Source organism: Osmerus eperlanus, unplaced genomic scaffold, assembly GCF_963692335.1.
Source record: "Osmerus eperlanus unplaced genomic scaffold, fOsmEpe2.1 SCAFFOLD_63, whole genome shotgun sequence".
Classification (NCBI taxonomy): domain Eukaryota; kingdom Metazoa; phylum Chordata; class Actinopteri; order Osmeriformes; family Osmeridae; genus Osmerus; species Osmerus eperlanus.
Window position 1 is genome coordinate 98,267 of NW_026911660.1, and position 18,845 is coordinate 117,111.

The window sequence follows — 18,845 nt, forward strand, 5'->3', positions numbered from 1 at the left end:
CCGCCCAACGTTTGGTTTTGTGTTCATTGGCTGATCCCAGTGGTGCTCACTTCACTTTTTATCTTTTTTATACATTTTTTATAATGTCTCGTACTTTATACTTTATAAATTGTATGTATATTTCTGTCCACTTTGCTGCTGCAATGCCCGAATGTTCCCATTGTTGGACGAATAAAGGTTCATCTTATCTTCTCTTCAGTTCCTTGTTGCTCTTTCAGTCACCTGTCCTTCCTTCCCTACCTCTTCTCCTTTCCTACCTCACCTCTGACCTAGACAGGTTATTCTCTACCTCACCTCTGACCTAGACAGGTTATTCCCTACCTCACCTCTGACCTAGACAGGTTACTCCCTACCTCACCTCTGACCTAGACAGGTTATTCCCTACCTCACCTCTGACCTAGACAGGTTACTCCCTACCTCACCTCTGACCTAGACAGGTTATTCCCTACCTCACCTCTGACCTAGACAGGTTATTCCCTACCTCACCTCTGACCTAGACAGGTTACTCCCTACCTCACCTCTGACCTAGACAGGTTATTCCCTACCTCACCTCTGACCTAGACAGGTTATTCCCTACCTCACCTCTGACCTAGACAGGTTACTCCCTACCTCACCTCTGACCTAGACAGGTTACTCCCTACCTCACCTCTGACCTAGACAGGTTATTCCCTACCTCACCTCTGACCTAGACAGGTTACTCCCTACCTCAGCTCTGACCTAGACATGTTATTCCCTACCTCACCTCTGACCTAGACAGGTTACTCCCTACCTCACCTCTGACCTAGACAGGTTACTCCCTACCTCACCTCTGACCTAGACAGGTTATTCCCTACCTCACCTCTGACCTAGACAGGTTACTCCCTACCTCACCTCTGACCTAGACAGGTTATTCCCTACCTCACCTCTGACCTAGACAGGTTACTCCCTACCTCACCTCTGACCTAGACATGTTATTCCCTACCTCACCTCTGACCTAGACAGGTTACTCCCTACCTCACCTCTGACCTAGACAGGTTATTCCCTACCTCACCTCTGACCTAGACAGGTTACTCCCTACCTCACCTCTGACCTAGACAGGTTATTCCCTACCTCACCTCTGACCTAGACAGGTTACTCCCTACCTCACCTCTGACCTAGACAGGTTACTCCCTACCTCACCTCTGACCTAGACAGGTTACTCCCTACCTCACCTCTGACCTAGACAGGTTATTCCCTACCTCACCTCTGACCTAGACAGGTTACTCCCTACCTCACCTCTGACCTAGACATGTTATTCCCTACCTCACCTCTGACCTAGACAGGTTACTCCCTACCTCACCTCTGACCTAGACAGGTTACTCCCTACCTCACCTCTGACCTAGACAGGTTATTCCCTACCTCACCTCTGACCTAGACAGGTTACTCCCTACCTCACCTCTGACCTAGACAGGTTACTCCCTACCTCACCTCTGACCTAGACAGGTTACTCCCTACCTCACCTCTGACCTAGACAGGTTACTCCCTACCTCACCTCTGACCTAGACAGGTTACTCCCTACCTCACCTCTGACCTAGACAGGTGAGGCCAGTGTGCAGGTGAGTGAGGTTGCTGCTCCTGGAGCCTCAGGTGTGTACGCTACCCCCCCCCGAGGGATGAGTCTGTTTATGTAGCCACACAGACGGCTTCAGAAAATCTGGTTATTCCAGAGACGGGTGTCAGCTAACACCCCAGTTCATGTTTGAGCACACACACACACACACACACACACTAGTGGATCTTCTTGCACTTGTGAAGCATGTTAGTGCAAAAATGATCTAATGTAGCATTAACAGATCACGCACACCAGATGTTTTGGGATGTATTTTTATTAAAACCATTTAAGATTTTTTTTTTCAAAGCAGATTCTTCATTTTCACTTCCTTGTTGAATTCTCATTAAATGTATTGTTACAGTAACAAAAATGGTTGTTTTCTGCCCCACACAGGTGAAACCAAGCACATGCATACAACTACTCAGACTTTAACTAACATAACTATTCATAACAAAAAATTAAATGGTTAGCAGTTCAGTGAAATTAAATGCAATAGGAATTGCAATTTTGGTTTCGGAAGATTAATTTTATTTTTAATCTTTTACCCACCTTTGCTGTTTCAGGCTTTCATTGTAAAACATTGCACAGTGCCCAGCTCTGGAGGGGGAAATGATGATTGGTCCCTTGTTAAACGAGCACCACCACAGTCCAACCTGATTGCTCCCTTGTTAAACGAGCACCATAAGGTCTCACCTCATTGGTCCCCTATTAGAAGCAGCCACATGTTAAAAATGGAACAGAAAACAGTTAGGCTGTCCTCACAAAAATAAACAACTAAGTGACTAAAAATCTGACTAGAAAAGCCTATAAAATACATAGTCTGCATCCACAAACAACCACTCAAGAACACGATTCTCTGAGGTGTAGAAACAGGGTAAAAACTGTCAACAAGGCAGCATCGTAATTGTCATTCTTATCAATGAGAGAGAGAGGGGGGGAAGGAGATCTCCACAACACATTGATTTCAATTCACCTTTCCACTGTGAACCACAAACACTTGTTTTCTGGCTGGCTGGATTTCAAACCTACCAAAATCGAAGTATACAGATATTAAAAACGAAAGAACAGTGGAGATGAATCTACTGACCGTCGCCGTACGATTACTTTTATTAAATTTTTCATCTGTAAAGCTGTTTACCTCATCGTCCCACTGCAAGAAATTCCTGATGAATCTCTCGCTTTCAAGTTTCACAGGAAAAACTGTCCTAGTCAGAAGCGCAGACGGCGTCGTCATGGTTACAGTACTGTCCAAACAGACTCGTCACGAAGACAAGAAAAAAACGTTCGACACGGTGGCGCCGTTTTAAAACCGCAGAACGACACAAAAACATGAAGAAATGAAGCGTCCTGAGAAACGGCTTCCGTCTCTGATCGCCCTTCTGCTCCGCTCGGTAGGTTTGCTCGGTTTGAAATGTTTTCATTTCCTGGAACCTTGATCCTCCTCTCCCTTCCCAGGGTCTGAGCATGCTCAGTCCCACGATCCTGCCTCAGGGGTCAGGGGTCAGCTCAGCTCCAGGTCACCAGAATCCTTTAGTCTGGGTCAGCAGCCACTAGGATGGGTCTGAGGTCGAGCGGTCGAGGTTTCAGGGTCAGGAGAGGTCAGGATACAGCCCTCAGGGTAGAAGTTTTCCCTTCTACACAGAGCAGGTCCAGGGGGTCAGGTCCAGGGGTCAAGGGTCAGGGCAGCAGGGCCTCCCCTTCCTCCACCCAGAGCAGGTCCAGGGGTCAGGGGTCAGGTTCAGGGGTCAGGTCCAGGGGTCAGGGCAGCAGGGCCTCCCCTTCCTCCACCCAGAGCAGGTCCAGGGTCTCGGCCTGCCTGAGCTCCCTCTGGTGGATCCTGCGCAGCCGCAGCAGGTACAGGAGGATGGCCAGCAGCACCACCAGGATGCACAGGGAGAACAGGTGGTGGTGGTACATGAATGAGGAGCGCAGCCAGCCAGGGTGGGCCTGGCGGAACACCTCCTGCTGCAGGTCCCTGGAGGGGAGAGAGAGAGAGAGAGTGAGAGATAGAGAGATGAATACAGTTTTCACCTACACACACTTGAAAATGGGAGATGTGTGTGTGTGCGGGGCGGACAGACAGACAGACAGGAAGTGACTACCTGAGAGGCAGGAAGCGGGTCTTGAAGAGGATGGCTCCCAGGGTCCACTGCACCTCCTTGTCGTAGACTCGCTGGGCCGTCTTCAGGCTGGCGTAGTCTCCGGGGAAACGGAACCCGGAGTGGAGCACCTCGTACATCCAGGCAGACTTGAAACACTGGTACCTGGAGAGGGGACGCACACATACACACACACACACAGCACACACACACACAGCACACAGCACACACACACACAGCGCACACACACACAGCACACACACACACAGCACACACACACACACACACACACAGCACACACACACACAGCACACACAGCACACACACACACAGCACACATACACACACACACACAGAGAATGAGGGCCAGACTTTGAGGTGTAGATCTACCAGTGAGATATTATTATTGTTGTTGTTGTTGTGTGCTGTTACTTGAGTCGGGAGACGTCTGCCTGCTGGGAGAACAGCTTACTCTCCAGGCGCTGTTTCAGAGTCGACCACTTGGTGGCGCAGTACTCCTGCACGACAGACCACAACATGCTCACCACTCAAACACTCCAGTTTTAATCATGCTAATAGAAGCTCACACAGAAGGGGAGGGTTAGTTAATTTAACTTAACCCTTGTGTTATCTTCGGGTCATTCTGACCCATCAGTCATTGTGACCCACCGTCGTATTGCGACAAATTTAACGCATACAAAGACAAAGTGAAGCATTTTCTTTTAACCGTTGGGCTGTCTCAGACCCCCCACATTGCAAAGGTTAAAAGAAAATTATTTTAATTTGTTTTTGTATTGGGTAAAATTGGGTAAACACAACGATGGTTCGTTATGAACCTTTGGGTCATGTGACCCGAAGGCAGCACGAGGGTTAATTTAAACTTTTTGGGGAGGGGGGGGGGAATCAGTCAATGTATCTATGCATCTATCTGTCTGGTTAGCAAAACACAATACTGCGTTTTCCTGCTTCTGCTTTCCTGGTTCTCCTTTAATTCTCTTAACCCTTGTGCTGCCTTCGGGTCACATGACCCAAAGGTTCATAACGAACCATCGTTGTGTTTACCCAATTTTACCCAATACAAAAACAAATAAAAATAATTTTCTTTTAACCTTTGCAATGTGGGGGGTCTGAGACAGCCCAACGGTTAAAAGAAAATGCTTCACTTTGTTTTTGTATGCGGTAAATTTGTCGCAATACGACGGTGGGTCACAATGACTGATGGGTCAGAATGACCCGAAGAGAACACAAGGGTTAAGCTCTCTGTAAGTTTCTAGAATGTTCTAATGCTAGTTACCGTGGCAGCGCGTGAGTATTTGTGGCTGTCGTACTGGCCTCCCATGCGGAGGACGTCCTCGGTACAGTAGTAGAACTCAGAGAACCCGTAGAACTCGCTGTTCTTGAAGTCGATGGGAGCCTGGAGCCACAGAACACTTGCTATGATTAACCAGGATGCTGCATTTCCAGATCTGTCACATGTTGCCTTCTTTATCCCCCCTATCCTCCCCTCCATCGCCTCCATCCAGCCCATCCTGTGTCCATCCTGTCTCCATCCCATATCCTCCCTTCGTACCCTCTCCTCTCTCCATGCCCGCTATCCTCCATCCTCTTCACACCCCCTCCACCCCCCTATCCTCCCAGCGTCCTCCATACCTGGTAGACCCCGTAGGGGGACATGGTCCCGTTGTGCAGGCCCAGGAAGGGCCTCACGCCCCCCTGGCAGCGGTCCCAGTCCCCCTGGCCCCGCAGGTGCACCCTGGTGCCCTCCCTCTCCACCACGTCCGTCAGCCCCGCGGGCAGACACGGGTCTGGGAGGGCGGAGGACTCCGACAGGCCCCTCTGCTCACCCGACAGCCTGGACCAGCCAGGACGCAACAGGGAGGGAGACGGTGACTCGACCAATCAAAGGAGATGTGTGTGTGTGTGTGTGACAGTGTGTGTGTGTGTGTGACTGTCTGTGTGACAGTGTGTGTGTGTGTGACTGTGTGTGTGTCTGTCTGTGTGACAGTGCGTGTGTCTGTGTGACAGTGTGTGTGTCTGTCTGTGTGACAGTGTGTTTGTCTGTGTGTGTGTGTGTGTGACTGTGTATGTTCACACACACACACACACACACACCTGTTCCTAGCGAGTGTGTTGTTGACCAGCTGGTCCTCGTAGCGCTGCCGGGCCATGTTCCCTCCGAAGCCCAGGAAGGTGGTGACGTAGACACGGTACACATGGTCGGTGTGGTCCACATCACAGCCCAGGTTAAACTCTGCCAGCAGAGTCTTACCTGCCTCCTCCTGCAGGGCCGGGCGACAAAACAAGCGCACCTCAACTATCTAGCACTGATAAGACAGTTATCAGGAATGCTTTTAATAGAAAACCGGTTCTGTCCAGGGCTCGCAACTAACTTTTTTCCCCTCACTGTCCCAGTACCGTCCCGAAGTGCAAAATTAACCATCCCAAACTGAACTTTACCTGTCCCAAAATTTAAATTCTTGTGTTTTTGCATTTTGACATTCTGACACAATTCTTGGTGTGGCTTTAGTAAAAAGTTTTTACAAATGTTACAAAAGTTTTCTACAAAAAGTCCCTGCTGTGTTTCTGATTGGTTGCCTACCTGCTCCGGTGAGCTGAAGGTGACGGCTGAAGGCACCTCATAGGCTATCTGCAGCGAGGCCCCGCCCATGTCCATGATGCCCACGGTGCGCCTTCGGCTGATTGGCTGGTGGGCCAGTGACCCCGTGGTGACCTCCACCATTGCGTCATCTTCTGAAGTGAACAGCAGAGGAGTCAGTGGTTGCCGGGTTACGAGACGCAAGACAACTCCCCCATTTCCTGTTTCTACTTTTATTTCTAATTCAGACCGACAGAGAACACAATCTTAAGAGTTTTATTTCTATTTTTAATGTCAACATCCGGGAGGATAAGCTCAGCGTGCCTCCACTCACCGTCGTCAGCATGGTCAAAGCGTCCGAGTACAAAGTTAATGCCAATCCATGCATACACACCTGAGAGGACAGGTACAGCGTTAGCATCACAGCTAATCCAACAACACAGTTAGCCTCTGGAACAGCTGGACGGCTAAAGAGTCAACAACCGCTATCCCAGAATGCTCTGCTCTCACCTTCCTGTTTCCCAGAGATCACCTCTGCGTGGGAGCGGGAGAACAGGAAGTCAAACTCCTTAGTGACGTCTGACACCAGGTCCTCCAGGATGGCAGACTGCTGACTGGAGAGAGAGAGAGAGATAATGAGAGAGACATAATATGAGAGGGAGAGAGATAATGAGAGAGATAATGAGAGAGAGATAATATGAGAGAGAGATTATGAGAGAGAGAGAGAGAGAGAGAGAGAGAAAATATGAGAGAGAGAGAGAGGACTGTCAGAATGGACAGGATGGATGGAGAGAGAAGGATGGTTCCGGACTGTCAGCTGACCCCTGCCCCCTCCAGGGGTCATGGGGGCTCACGGCAGGGGGCCTACCCGTCAGACAGCAGCCTCATGCCGGCCGTGCACAGAATGTAGAGGGGGGTCTCCTTGTGTTTGGCCCGGGGGACGTGGGCGGCAGCGAAACTGAGGAGAGGCTGGAGGTAGTCACTGGCTCGGTCTGGAGTCTCAGCCAGGGTGGAGATACCTGAGGGAGGGAGGATGTGTTACTGGACATGTGCATGTCATCATTTACATTTACATGTAGTCATTTAGCAGACGCTCTTATCCAGAGCGACTTACAGTAAGTACAGGGACATTCTCCCCTGAGGCAAGTAGGGTGAAGTGCCTTGCCCAAGGACACAATGTCATTTTTCACGGCCAGGAATCGAACCGGCAACCTTCTGATTAACAGCCCAACTCCCTAACCGCTCAGCCATCTGACCCGTGAATGTGCATGTACATGTGTTACTGAAGCAGGTCACGGAACACACCCACAGCCACCAGCCGGTGCAAAGTGCCACTTCACAGGGAACATTCTGCTCCCGCTCGTATCTAATCTGCCCTGGGGAGGGGTGAGGGAGGGGGGACCTTGGACGGGAGAGGGTGGGGGCAGATAGGCAGAGCAGAGAGTCCTGGACATGTGTCTGAATGTGTTCAACCAATCATTAACCAGCACAGGGGAGCTGATGCAGCAGAGGGACTGAGAGGGCGTCCTGCACATTCACTGACAAGACAACTAGGCTCAACTGGACCTTTAACACACAGGATTATTGTCCAGATACCAAATACTTATTATAGACACCCCCTAATAAATGTGTTTGATTCAATTTTGTCTGTACCCACCACAACCCCTGAATCAAATACTGGTTGTAGGAGTAATGACTAAACACTGGATAGGAATGATGACCACAACAGCAACAGCGACAACAACAGCAGCAAGAAAAACAACAACAACAACAACAACAGCAGCAGCAGCATCAACAACAGCAACAACAGCAGCAGCATCAACAACAGCAACAACAGCAGCAGCAACAACAACAACAACAGCAGTAATAACAACAACAGCAACAACAACAGCAGCAATAACAACAGCAGCAACAAGTCCACTCGCTAACCCCTGACCCCAGAGTGGCTCCTCACCTGGCTTGATCTTCTTGACCACGGGGGTGCGGTCTCTGTCCCTCATCTGCCTGATGTCCAGCAGGGTGTGGGGGTTCCCGTTGTGGGGGGGCCAGTAGTACACAAACACCCTGGACCCACTGCTGCCACAGTCCACCACTATCCCATAGTTCAGCGCTGCGTTGTTGACGTCTGTGGCCTCCATGGTCTCCACGATGGAGAGGTACCTGGGGAGGGAGAGGGGCGGGGGGAGGGGGAACAGGGGTAGGAGCGGCGGCAGGGGGAGTGGGAAAAGGGGAGGGAGTGGTGGAGGGGGGAAGGAGAGGCAGGCAGGGGGAGTGGGAGAAGGGGAGGGAGTGGTGGAGGGGGGAAGGAGAGGCAGGCAGGGGGAGTGGGAGAAGGGGAGGGAGTGGTGGAGGGGGGAAGGGGAAGGAGAGGCAGGCAGGCAGGGGGAGTGGGAGAAGGGGAGGGAGTGGTGGAGGGGGGAAGGGGAAGGAGAGGCAGGCAGGCAGGGGGAGTGGGAGAAGGGGAGGGAGTGGTGGAGGGGGGCAGGGGAAGGAGAGGCAGGCAGGCAGGGGGAGTGGGAGAAGGGGAGGGAGTGGTGGAGGGGGGAAGGGGAAGGAGAGGCAGGCAGGCAGGGGGAGTGGGAGAAGGGGAGGGAGTGGTGGAGGGGGGCAGGGGAAGGAGAGGCAGGCAGGCAGGGGGAGGGGAGCAGGGTTGAATCCAACTTTGTTTCTAAGTAGAATTTTCAAACACGTATCGCAAAAAAATCAAACGTCAGTGAGGGTGTGTGGGGTGGGGAGGCCCATCGCTCACTTGTTGATGCGGCCGCCACGGTGCTGGACCCCCCAGGGCTGAGCCTGGTAGAGCCCTAGCAGCGCCAGCCCGGAGCAGACCAGCAAGCCCAGGAACAGCAGCCTCTGTCTGGGCAGGCAGCCCAGCGACAGCAGGGACACGCTGCAGTACCAGGAGGCCGGCAGGCAGGAGAAACTGATCCTGAGGGGAGAGAAACACACACACAGGAGGGCACGCACACACACACAGGAGGGCAGGCGCACACACACACGCGCACACACACACGCGCACACACACACGTGCACACACACACACACGGGAGGGCACACACGCCGGCAGGCAACAACAAATATTATACACAATCTCGTAAAAACACAAATATTAATGATACACTAAACAGTGCTCGTCCTTTTGTAAAATGTCACATTTGAAAAGCTGTGGGGCACCTCGGTTATTTCAGTGTGATTACCTTGCCATATGTCCGAAGAAGATCGTCAACTCACTGTCACCTCCTCATGGCGATCTTCTACGTGGAACACAGGTGCTCCTTTCCCGTGCTGACAGAGACAATAATGAGAGGGAGGGAAGGAACGAGAAAGGGGGAGGTAGGGGGGGGATAGGTTAAGTTGACTCGTTTCAGCTCTGTCGGAATGATGGTAAAACAATGCATTTGCCATAAAGTAACATCATAATGTATAGTAGGCCTATACCCACATCTAATCTGGGTGATCTGAAATGTTATGTAAACTCTTGGCTTGCCAGTGTAGCTAGTCGCAATTAGGTTGTCTTGAGTACGATCCCTATCAACAAAAAAATACAACGGTTTACTTCTAATGACAACCAACCACTAACAACGTATCCATGCATTGTATAGAATATATCGACAGTGATGAAAGAATCACGCACTGATAACCGGTTTCCGGTGAATAGTAAAATTCCCTTACCAGCTGTCTGCCAATATATCCATATGTGACCGCTTTAACGCAAATTCTCTCCCTATGAAACGTTAACCCTGCTTGTCATGCCATTGCTACAGCACTTTCAGCGGATAACTTGTCGATAGTCCTACTCCTTAATAACAAAACAATTTGGAAGTCCATTTACAGTGATCGATCACACAGGGGAAGGCTAAAGGCAGAGCACTTCTAATCTGCGAATGTTAGGGTGACGTATATCCGGTGAAAGGGCCACGTCACGGAACCAAAACGCTGTCCAGGTTCTGAACGACGCCACCTTGTGGTACAATGCAAACCTTGTGGCACCTTGTGGTACGTTTGCAAATATTTTTGTAAACATTTGTGCACCGCGGCAAGAAGAATGTGCACAATAACCAATTTATATTAACATACGTTCATGCACAGTCTATGACTCGCAGCTGTAAAAGTATTGTCACAATATTTAAGTTAAATGTTCTAGGCCTACTAAACTTCAACATTTTTACAGTGCTCGTTTGCATAATACTGGGTGTAAACTGTTCCTTCCGCAGGTCCTTCCTTCCTGCTGCTGTGAGACTATACAACCAGCACTGCTCTACACACACACAAACACACACAGGACTCAACCACAATAACTCCTGGACACACTTAAAGTGCAATATCTACTGTACAATATTTATATTTGTTTATTTATATTTGGTCTCCATATGCAACTGGTGTTATCTTTGTTATATCTTTTTTATAATATCTCGTACTTACTTTGTAAATTGTATGTATACTTCTGTCCACATTGCTGCTGCAATGCCCGAATTTCCCCATTGTGGGACGAATAAAGGCATATCTTATCTCATCTTAAACATTTACTTTTGTGTGTCTGCCAGGTATGCAAGAAAGTTGGCCTGACGCACTCAGTTCATTTCAACCGAATAGTTCCTAGGTTGGTCACTTGGCCAAGGTCTCATAACCAGTTACGGTAAAACACGTGACTGTCGTGGTTACGAAAAGGGGACATTACAAATCTGTCACTGCCCTTCCGTTGCCAGCTTGTTTCGACTGCCCGCCTCATCCTGTGAACAACAACGTCAAACCAACCAATCGTGTGGATCCAATGAATGACTGACTGGATATTTGTCCAATTAAGAGATAGTTTCCAGCACTAGTCACAGACAAGCCCCCTTACCATCATCCTCCGCACTCAGCGAAGATTAGCTTGCCTTGACTCCCTCCCCTTGCCCCTGCTGTTAAGCATTGGGGAGTCCGCTGTCGGCTGGTACCAGACGCCCTCGAATTTCCAAACATCGGGCGGTTGACTTCCAGGGAGATATTTCGAGGACCAGCCGCCTGTAACTGACTGGACAGCCGAGCTTTCGAATGGAAGCGGATGGTTTCGTGTCCAGGCGACGAATGTCCGTGGACACGACGAGCGCTGACGGCGGGGTCACAGGCGCTGCAGCTGGGGCGGACATCCGATGGCTGGGCGGCAGGATTTTGAACGCTACGGGGGGAATCGTTGGAGGGCTTACGCCGCCCAGGATAACGGGGGAAAAAGACTTTGCTGTGGCGATGCATCGCGCAGCTCCCGAACCCACCACGGCTACCGAGCCTGAAATTGACTATGAGGGTCTACCTCAAGGTGTAGCTACCAGCACACACATGTTGGCGGGTGCCGTGGCTGGAATCATGGAGCACTGCCTCATGTACCCCATCGACTGTGTCAAGGTAAAACCGAAGACGATTTGGCACCCGTGACCGCGAACAGTTGGTGGTGATTAATTATACTGATAGCTGGTAACGTGGATGTTCTGTGTGCTATCAGTTAGTTTTAACTAGTAGCTAACTTTAGCTAGCATCGGACCAGGGAAGGACACTGTTACTGGATATGTCGCTCCACTGTTGACTAGCCATTCGACGTAGCCATTCACCTTCACTGTGTTGTGGAAGTGAAAACTCATGTTTACTGGTTGTAGTGTTGACCGGCTATCTTAACGTTACTCAACGTTAACACTGGGACAGCACACAGTGTAATGCTTGTTAGTAGTGATCACGTTACTCAATACTGCAGCTGGTGAATAGTTACATAAACCGTAGCTAGCAGTAGCAATCTACTAGGCCCGCTAAGCAGCCCGATTTGAGTCGCTAACTAGCTAGCTGCTACCGAGGTCAGAGATGTCACATTTGGAGGATAAAGAATGAATGGGTTGAACTTATCGTTGGCATTGTTGGTGATACTGTTGTAGAAAGCTATCAGGGCTTGTCAGACTGTTTGTCGACAAGTCACTGCTCGAAACCAAAACTGTCCACAAGAGACAGTTAGCTTGTCAGGGAGGTTGCTAGCCTCCGGTCCGCCGGTTGCGCGCCAGCAGCACATGCTATGACGGTGAAGGAAAAGGCGGTTCAGGTTACGACACTTAGTTTTAGGATTGGAGAAGCGGGGGGCCACCAGCTGCACTGTGTGACCAACTGTAACTGTAAAAATGGTTGTATCGATGCTTTACCGTAGTAACTCCTACTCTTAACAACCGCGGTGATGTTTTCACCGTCTCAATTGACAAATGATGGCTGTAGGGACCTTGCAATTACTGGAACGGTCTGTCACAATTTCCCCGGGAAGATACCGTGATACCAGCCATCGTCATAATTGGACACTTGTCTTGTGCAATCGCCTTCCTTACTCGCTGTTATGACAGGTAGACTAACTAACCTGCTATGTATTATAGCTAACCAGGAGTGAACTAAGAAGGAGATTCTACGTTGCAGCCAGCAAACTTGTTTTCAGGAACACAGGCTAGCTGTCTGGCCCAAAGAAAGGAACTATTGTTTTATTCAAGCCAGACGTAATCTGTGCTGGGAAAACTTCATACAAAACACAGTGACTTGTCCCGGGAGCTGGCTTCGCTTTCGTTGACTGGGATCCAGGCCCTCAGGGGGTGTTGCACAGGCCTCTCAGCCCATGCTGGGCCTCTTGGGCCTGGCTCACTCAGGCCACCTCAGGGCTTGAGGACATGTCCTGCTGTCCTGGTCCTGGAGTCACATGACCTGGGCTGGAATGCTCCCTTCCTCTCCATACCTGTGTGTGTGTGTGTGTGTGTGTGTGTCTCTCTCTCTCTCTCTCTCTCTCTCTCTCTCTCTCTCTCTCTCTCTCTCTCTCTCTCTCTCTCTCTCTCTCTCTCTCTCTCTCTCTCTCTCTCTCTCTCTCTCTCTCTCTCTCTCTCTCTCTCTTTTCCTACCTCCCTCTCTCTCTTTTCCTACCTCCCTCTCTCTCTTTTCCTACCTCTCTCTCTCTTTTCCTACCTCCCTCTCTCTCTTTTCCTACCTCCCTCTCTCTCTTTTCCTACCTCCCTCTCTCTTTTCCTACCTCCCTCTCTCTCTTTTCCTACCTCCCTCTCTCTTAACACTCGCTTTTTAACTCTCTCACACACTCCCTCTCTCTCTTCGTACCTCACTCTATTTCACTCTCTCATGCATAGTCCCAAGCTGCACCATAAAGGCTTGTTGTGCTGTTGTAGTAAGTTTGTACGTACATTTGTACTTGTACTGGCTGTCTTGCATTGTACTTGTACATAATACAACTGTGGATGAGAAGCCCTTTACAGATCAGGTTTTGATAGCCTTTCCCTTAAGTCACAGGGCTCTTTGTTAGAAAACAACTTCTTAATTGTCTTCAAGAACCGCATCGCTTCCTTGTGTGTCAACCGTTTCCTTATTGGTTTTCGACAAGCCCTTTCATCTCGGAAATCCCAATCTATTGTCTCACACAGTACTGTAGGTAGGGTACATGTGGCGTAATAGCCTCGACCGTGTCCTATTCAGCGTTTTACGAAAACCTCCGCCCTTCACATCCTAAGGCAGCCCTGCTGCCCTCGCTAGCCTGCCCTGCTGCCCTCGCTAGCCTGCCCTGCTGCCCTCGCTAGCCTGCCCTGCTGCCCTCGCTAGCCTGCCCTGCTGCCCTCGCTAGCCTGCCCTGCTGCCCTCGCTAGCCTGCCCTGCTGCCCTCGCTAGCCTGCCCTGCTGCCCTCGCTAGCCTGCCCTGCTGCCCTCGCTAGCCTGCCCTGCTGCCCTCGCTAGCCTGCCCTGCTGCCCTCGCTAGCCTGCCCTGCTGCCCTCGCTAGCCTGCCCTGCTGCCCTCGCTAGCTTGACCGCAGGCGGACATGTGGGGAACTTGAGGGTAATGCTGAAGGTTTACCCTCTCCTGACCTGGCAGAGCTGGCTCTCAGATACTCTCATCCACTCTGGGTGCCGTCTTTCCCCCAGAGCTGTCCTGCCAGCCGGCTCAGAGAAACCAGCCAGCCCTGGATAGCTACCTCCAGGACACTAACTAAGCTAGTGTTCTCTCGAGATAAGGATCGGCGGAGCATATCCGTGTATTTTTTTTGTTTGTTAAACCTCTTGTTCTTCCTCCCTCGTCAGATGACCCCGGGATCAGAGGTTCCAGAATGTTCCGCGTGGTTCTGGAACGCTGGGTGGAACCTTCTAGAAGCGAAGGCTAGGATCTCTGTCACCAGTTTAATGAGATTCCAAACCTGTGTTTGCTTCAGCTCACTGAGTGGAACAGCTGATGTTTGCATGTACATCAGAACGAGACGCTTTTATCCAAAGCAGTGTACAGATGCATGTAGTACAGCAGAACATCCCGGGTCAGAAGTGTGTAGCTCTGACGGTGTAGTTCTGACTTGGTGTAGTTCTGACATGGTGTAGTTCTGACATGGTGTAGCTCTGACGGTGTGTAGTTCTTACAGGGTGTAGTTCGGTTATCATGGAACGGTCTGAGCGAGTGCTACAGCCTTAACGGCACACTGATGATGCAGAGAGATGACCGGGGGGAAAGTTAGCATGACACAACCTCTGTGTTTCTGTTGTCTTGGAATGAGTGAGAGCAGAGGGTGGGGCTGGAACAAGACCTGGGTCACTCTGTCACACACACACACTGGGTCTGATAACTAAACCACGAGACCCTACTGGGACACGTGTGGTGTGTGTATATCCATGTGTGTGTGTGTTTATCCGTGTGTGTGTGTGTGTGTTTGTCATATCAGCATGGTGAGTGTGTAACGCCCTGAGTGTGGGGAACGTGCTGTTCAGTCCTGGATGTCTCTCTGAGCAGACAGGGGAAACTGTGCAGCTCTGGCAACAGATTCAGATTCAACAGGGTGTGTGTTGTTTTGTGTGTGTGGCACGTTGTCCCTCCCTTACAATCCTCATTTACCAGAAGTGAGGATTTGGAGTTTCCCTTAGGAAACACAGACAGTGAGTCATGCGACTCACTGTCTGTGAAATGTGGGAATTGCACCATCCACACCAGGTGTTTCGTTTTACATTTTATTCATTAGCCGACGGTCATCTCTCATCTGTCGCTGCATGACAACTTCTCCTCTGGAAGTTTGAGCGAATGTGGAAGTGAGCCAGGCTGTTGTGAGGGGGTTTTGTGTTCACTGAGTTCCCTCGTGGGGGCTGAGTCCCTCCCTGCCTCGCCCTCTTGTGTGAGCAGCTGTCACACACACCTGTCTGGACTGAGAGCTGACTGTTCTCCCCTCGCTGTCTCCTCCCTCCTCCTCTCCCCCTCCTCCTCCTCACCCCTCTCTCCCCCTCCTCCTCACCCCTCCCTCCTCCTCTCCCCCTCCTCCTCCTCACCCCTCTCTCCCCCTCCTCCTCACCCCTCCTCCTCACCCCCCCCTCCTCCTCACTCCTCCTCTCCCCCTCCTCCTCCCTCCCCCTCCTGCTCCTCACCCCCCCCTCCTCCTCTCCCCCTCCTCCTCCCTCCGCCTCCTGCTCCTCACCCCTCCTCCTCACCCCCCCCTCCTCCTCACCCCCCCCTCCTCCTCTCCCCCTCCTCCTCCTGCTCCTCACCCCCCCCTCCTCCTCCCTCCTGCTCCTCACCCCCCCCCCTCCTCCTCACCCCTCCTCCTCTCCCCCTCCTTCTCCCTCCTCCTCCTGCTCCTCACCCCCCCCTTCTCCTCACCTCCTCCTCACCCCCCTCTCCCCCTCCCTCCTCCTCCCCCTCCAGACCAGGATGCAGAGCCTGCAGCCCCAGCCCGGAGCGCGGTACAGGAACGTGATGGACGCCCTGCGGCAGATCGTGCGTACGGAGGGGGTGTGGCGGCCGGTGAGGGGCGTGAACGTCATGGCGGTGGGGGCGGGGCCAGCGCACGCGCTCTACTTCGCCTGCTACGAGAAGATCAAGTTCTCCCTCAGTGATGCCGTGCACCCCGGGGCCAACAGCCACTTCGCCAACGGTGAGACACACACATGTACACACACACACATGTACACACACACACACAGAGATGTACACACTCGTAGACAAACACAGGAATGTTTGTGATTCATGAGAATGTTATCTGCCAGCAGTTACCTAATCCACCCTCTTCCTCTCCTTCCCTCCCGATCTCTTCCTCATCTCTCTCCCCCACACTCCCTATCTCGGTCTCTCCCTCCCTGTACCTCTGCCTCCCCCGTTCTCTCCCTCATTCCCTCTATCTCTCTCTCCCCATCAGGGATGGCAGGTTGCATGGCCACAGTGCTCCATGATGCAGTCATGAACCCAGCTGAAGGTAAACCTTCAGGTTTCACCTTCAGCCTCTTCTCAGTCCAACACAAGTCGAGTTAATCGCAGTGATGCTGCACTTGCCTAAACCCACCACTAGAGGGAGCTCTGAGACCGGTTGTGTTGATCTAGTCATTTACACTCCTACGTTCTAACCCTCCTTCCTTTCCCTCCCGCTCCCCTCTCTCACCTCTTCTCCCCTCCCCATCCTCCATCTCTCCCCTCCTCTCCCCTCCTCCCCCCTCCTCTCCCCCCGCCCCCCCCCCCCGTAGTGGTGAAGCAGCGCATGCAGATGTACAACTCCCCGTACCGCGGCGTGCTGGACTGCATCGGCGCGGCGTGGCGCCGCGAGGGCCCGGCGGCGTTCTACCGCAGCTACACCACGCAGCTGACCATGAACGTGCCCTTCCAGGCGCTGCACTTCATCACCTACGAGTACCTGCAGGAGTTGCTCAACCCGCTGCGCCACTACAACCCCTCCTCGCACGTGGTCTCCGGGGCGCTGGCCGGCGCCATCGCCGCCGCCGCCACCACGCCGCTGGACGTGTGCAAGACGCTCCTCAACACGCAGGAGGCGCTGGCGCTCACGGCCGAGGGCGCAGCCGCCGGGGGGGAGGGGGTTGCCGCGGCGGCGGCCGCCGGCGGGGGCGTAGGAGGAGGAGGGCGCCATATCTCGGGGCTGGGGGAGGCGTTCAGGACTGTGTACAGGATGGGAGGGGCCCAGGCCTTCTTCAAGGGCGTCCAGGCGAGGGTGATTTACCAGATGCCCTCCACCGCCATCAGCTGGTCGGTGTACGAGTTCTTCAAGTACCTCATCACCAAGCGTCACCACGAGAGGCGGCTGAGGGACCGCGACGCCGAGAAGTAGAGGAGGAGGAGGAAGACGGGCTTCAATCAATATGGCCGACTGGAGAGCTTCTCTTCTTGGGGATGTGTGAATGCTAACAGAAAGTTGGCCCACCTACCCTCTCTCTCACACACACTCTCTCTCTCTCTCTCTCTCTCTCTCTCTCTCTCTCTCTCTCTCACTGTTTTCTCTCTCACTGTTTTCTCTCACTGTAGAGAACAACCCCTCCTTCCCCAAACCAATAGGATGTAGACATACATTGAGAAACTCGCACTTTAATTTGGGAACGTATATCTCTGAATTTTCTGAACCGGCCACCAGGGGGGGCTGGTGGGCAGGGGGCGCCGCTCAGAAGCAGACATGTTGGAATGTTGGTTTTCTAAAAGATTGAGAACGTCTGTTATTACGGTTTGAGCATGCGTTCATAAAACGAGACACATTTTTATTCGAAGGGTGAGATCTGTGTTTTAAGGTCTTGTCCTCTTGAAAGCGGAAAATAAATTGTATTATACAAGTTAATATAAATTAACAGAACTTACCACATTCATCACTGAAGACATCGACATGATTCGGAATAATATATTGCCGTGTTGGCGTATAAATCTGACTAGGGAGCCATTTTGATGTGAAATGCCCTCCCTCCTTGACCTGTGTTTCAGTTGTGTGTGTGTGATAGTATGCTTGATTAGGTGAGGCAGGAGATGAGCATATTTTCAGATTGATGAAGTAGGCGCTACACGAAATGCCTTAGTGGGAGCATCATATCTGGAAAGACGCTTTTTGGCACTTCCAGGTAACGGCCACAGAGTTAAGTAACCAAATTAATGTCTGTGGTAGCCAGTTACTTGTTGAGTAACTTCAGTAACATTTTCACTACTACAACACTTTGCCTTGTTTTGAAACAGCCACCATGCAGCCAACGCACAATCATAACTCACGAGTTCTGTCATTTCCGAAGCCATATAACTAAGAATGATAGCCTAATGTTGATTATAGAAGACACACTAAAAGTTTTCAAAATTCTTTGTCTGCTCAGGTGTGCTTTGTAATGAAGTCAACCTGTATAGTCAATATGTAAACAGTTATTTTGGCATGACCCTTACTGTGGAATAACCTGGGTTTTACATTGAACCGCACATCTTGACACAGGTAACGCCCTGACGTCACTCATTGGAAGGGAAGCATTTGGTAGAGAAATTATTTTTCTTGGGTGTGAATGGATTGAATGGGGGAAAGACTGAGTTTCAAACAACAATTGACTTAAAAAAAGATTTTTTGTTTTCTTGCCGAATGCCATGTTGACGGTTAGAAACCAAAGACTGAACAGGCTTAAGATGTAGAGCGAGTTAGATGTGGATGATAATGTGTGTGTGGAACGCAAACATACCGATGGAAAGGAAAATACAAAACTTTAAGCATAAATAGAAGCTACTTCCTGTATAGAGAAGACTACCTGTATTATCTGTGAATTGTAAATAAAGTCGCAATGGCAGCTCCTCGCAGAAGCAGGGTCTTCTCTTGGTGCTGGC

The 18,845-nt window shown here is 51.2% G+C and overlaps 2 protein-coding genes across 3 annotated transcripts; one reads left to right on the plus strand and one right to left on the minus strand.

Annotated features, from left to right (window-relative positions):
- Window positions 1-1,835: 1,835 nt before the first annotated feature.
- On the minus strand, window positions 1,836-11,297 carry LOC134016400 (ectonucleoside triphosphate diphosphohydrolase 7-like). 2 transcript variants are annotated; one of them, XM_062455758.1, is made up of 16 exons: window positions 10,688-10,761; window positions 9,938-10,226; window positions 9,463-9,550; window positions 9,015-9,194; window positions 8,220-8,425; window positions 7,134-7,284; window positions 6,776-6,879; window positions 6,600-6,659; window positions 6,269-6,417; window positions 5,782-5,948; window positions 5,320-5,521; window positions 4,964-5,083; window positions 4,102-4,187; window positions 3,673-3,834; window positions 3,320-3,545; window positions 1,836-3,286 (listed from the first exon to the last, which is right to left on the minus strand). In XM_062455758.1, exons 3-15 carry the CDS (start codon window positions 9,468-9,470, stop codon window positions 3,329-3,331), a joined length of 1,812 nt encoding a protein of 603 aa, XP_062311742.1. In that variant the 5' UTR covers window positions 9,471-9,550; window positions 9,938-10,226; window positions 10,688-10,761; the 3' UTR covers window positions 1,836-3,286; window positions 3,320-3,328. The 2 variants fall into 2 exon arrangements, with proteins under 2 accessions (XP_062311742.1, XP_062311740.1); XM_062455756.1 differs by lacking the exons at window positions 9,938-10,226; window positions 10,688-10,761 and adding an exon at window positions 11,109-11,297 and having other exon boundaries at window positions 6,269-6,420.
- Window positions 10,962-17,492, plus strand: slc25a28 (solute carrier family 25 member 28). The gene is made up of 4 exons (XM_062455759.1): window positions 10,962-11,647; window positions 15,930-16,158; window positions 16,420-16,476; window positions 16,742-17,492. The coding sequence occupies exons 1-4, from the start codon at window positions 11,300-11,302 to the stop codon at window positions 17,335-17,337; spliced, it is 1,230 nt and encodes a 409-aa protein (XP_062311743.1). The 5' UTR covers window positions 10,962-11,299; the 3' UTR covers window positions 17,338-17,492.
- The last annotated feature ends 1,353 nt before the right edge of the window (window positions 17,493-18,845 follow it).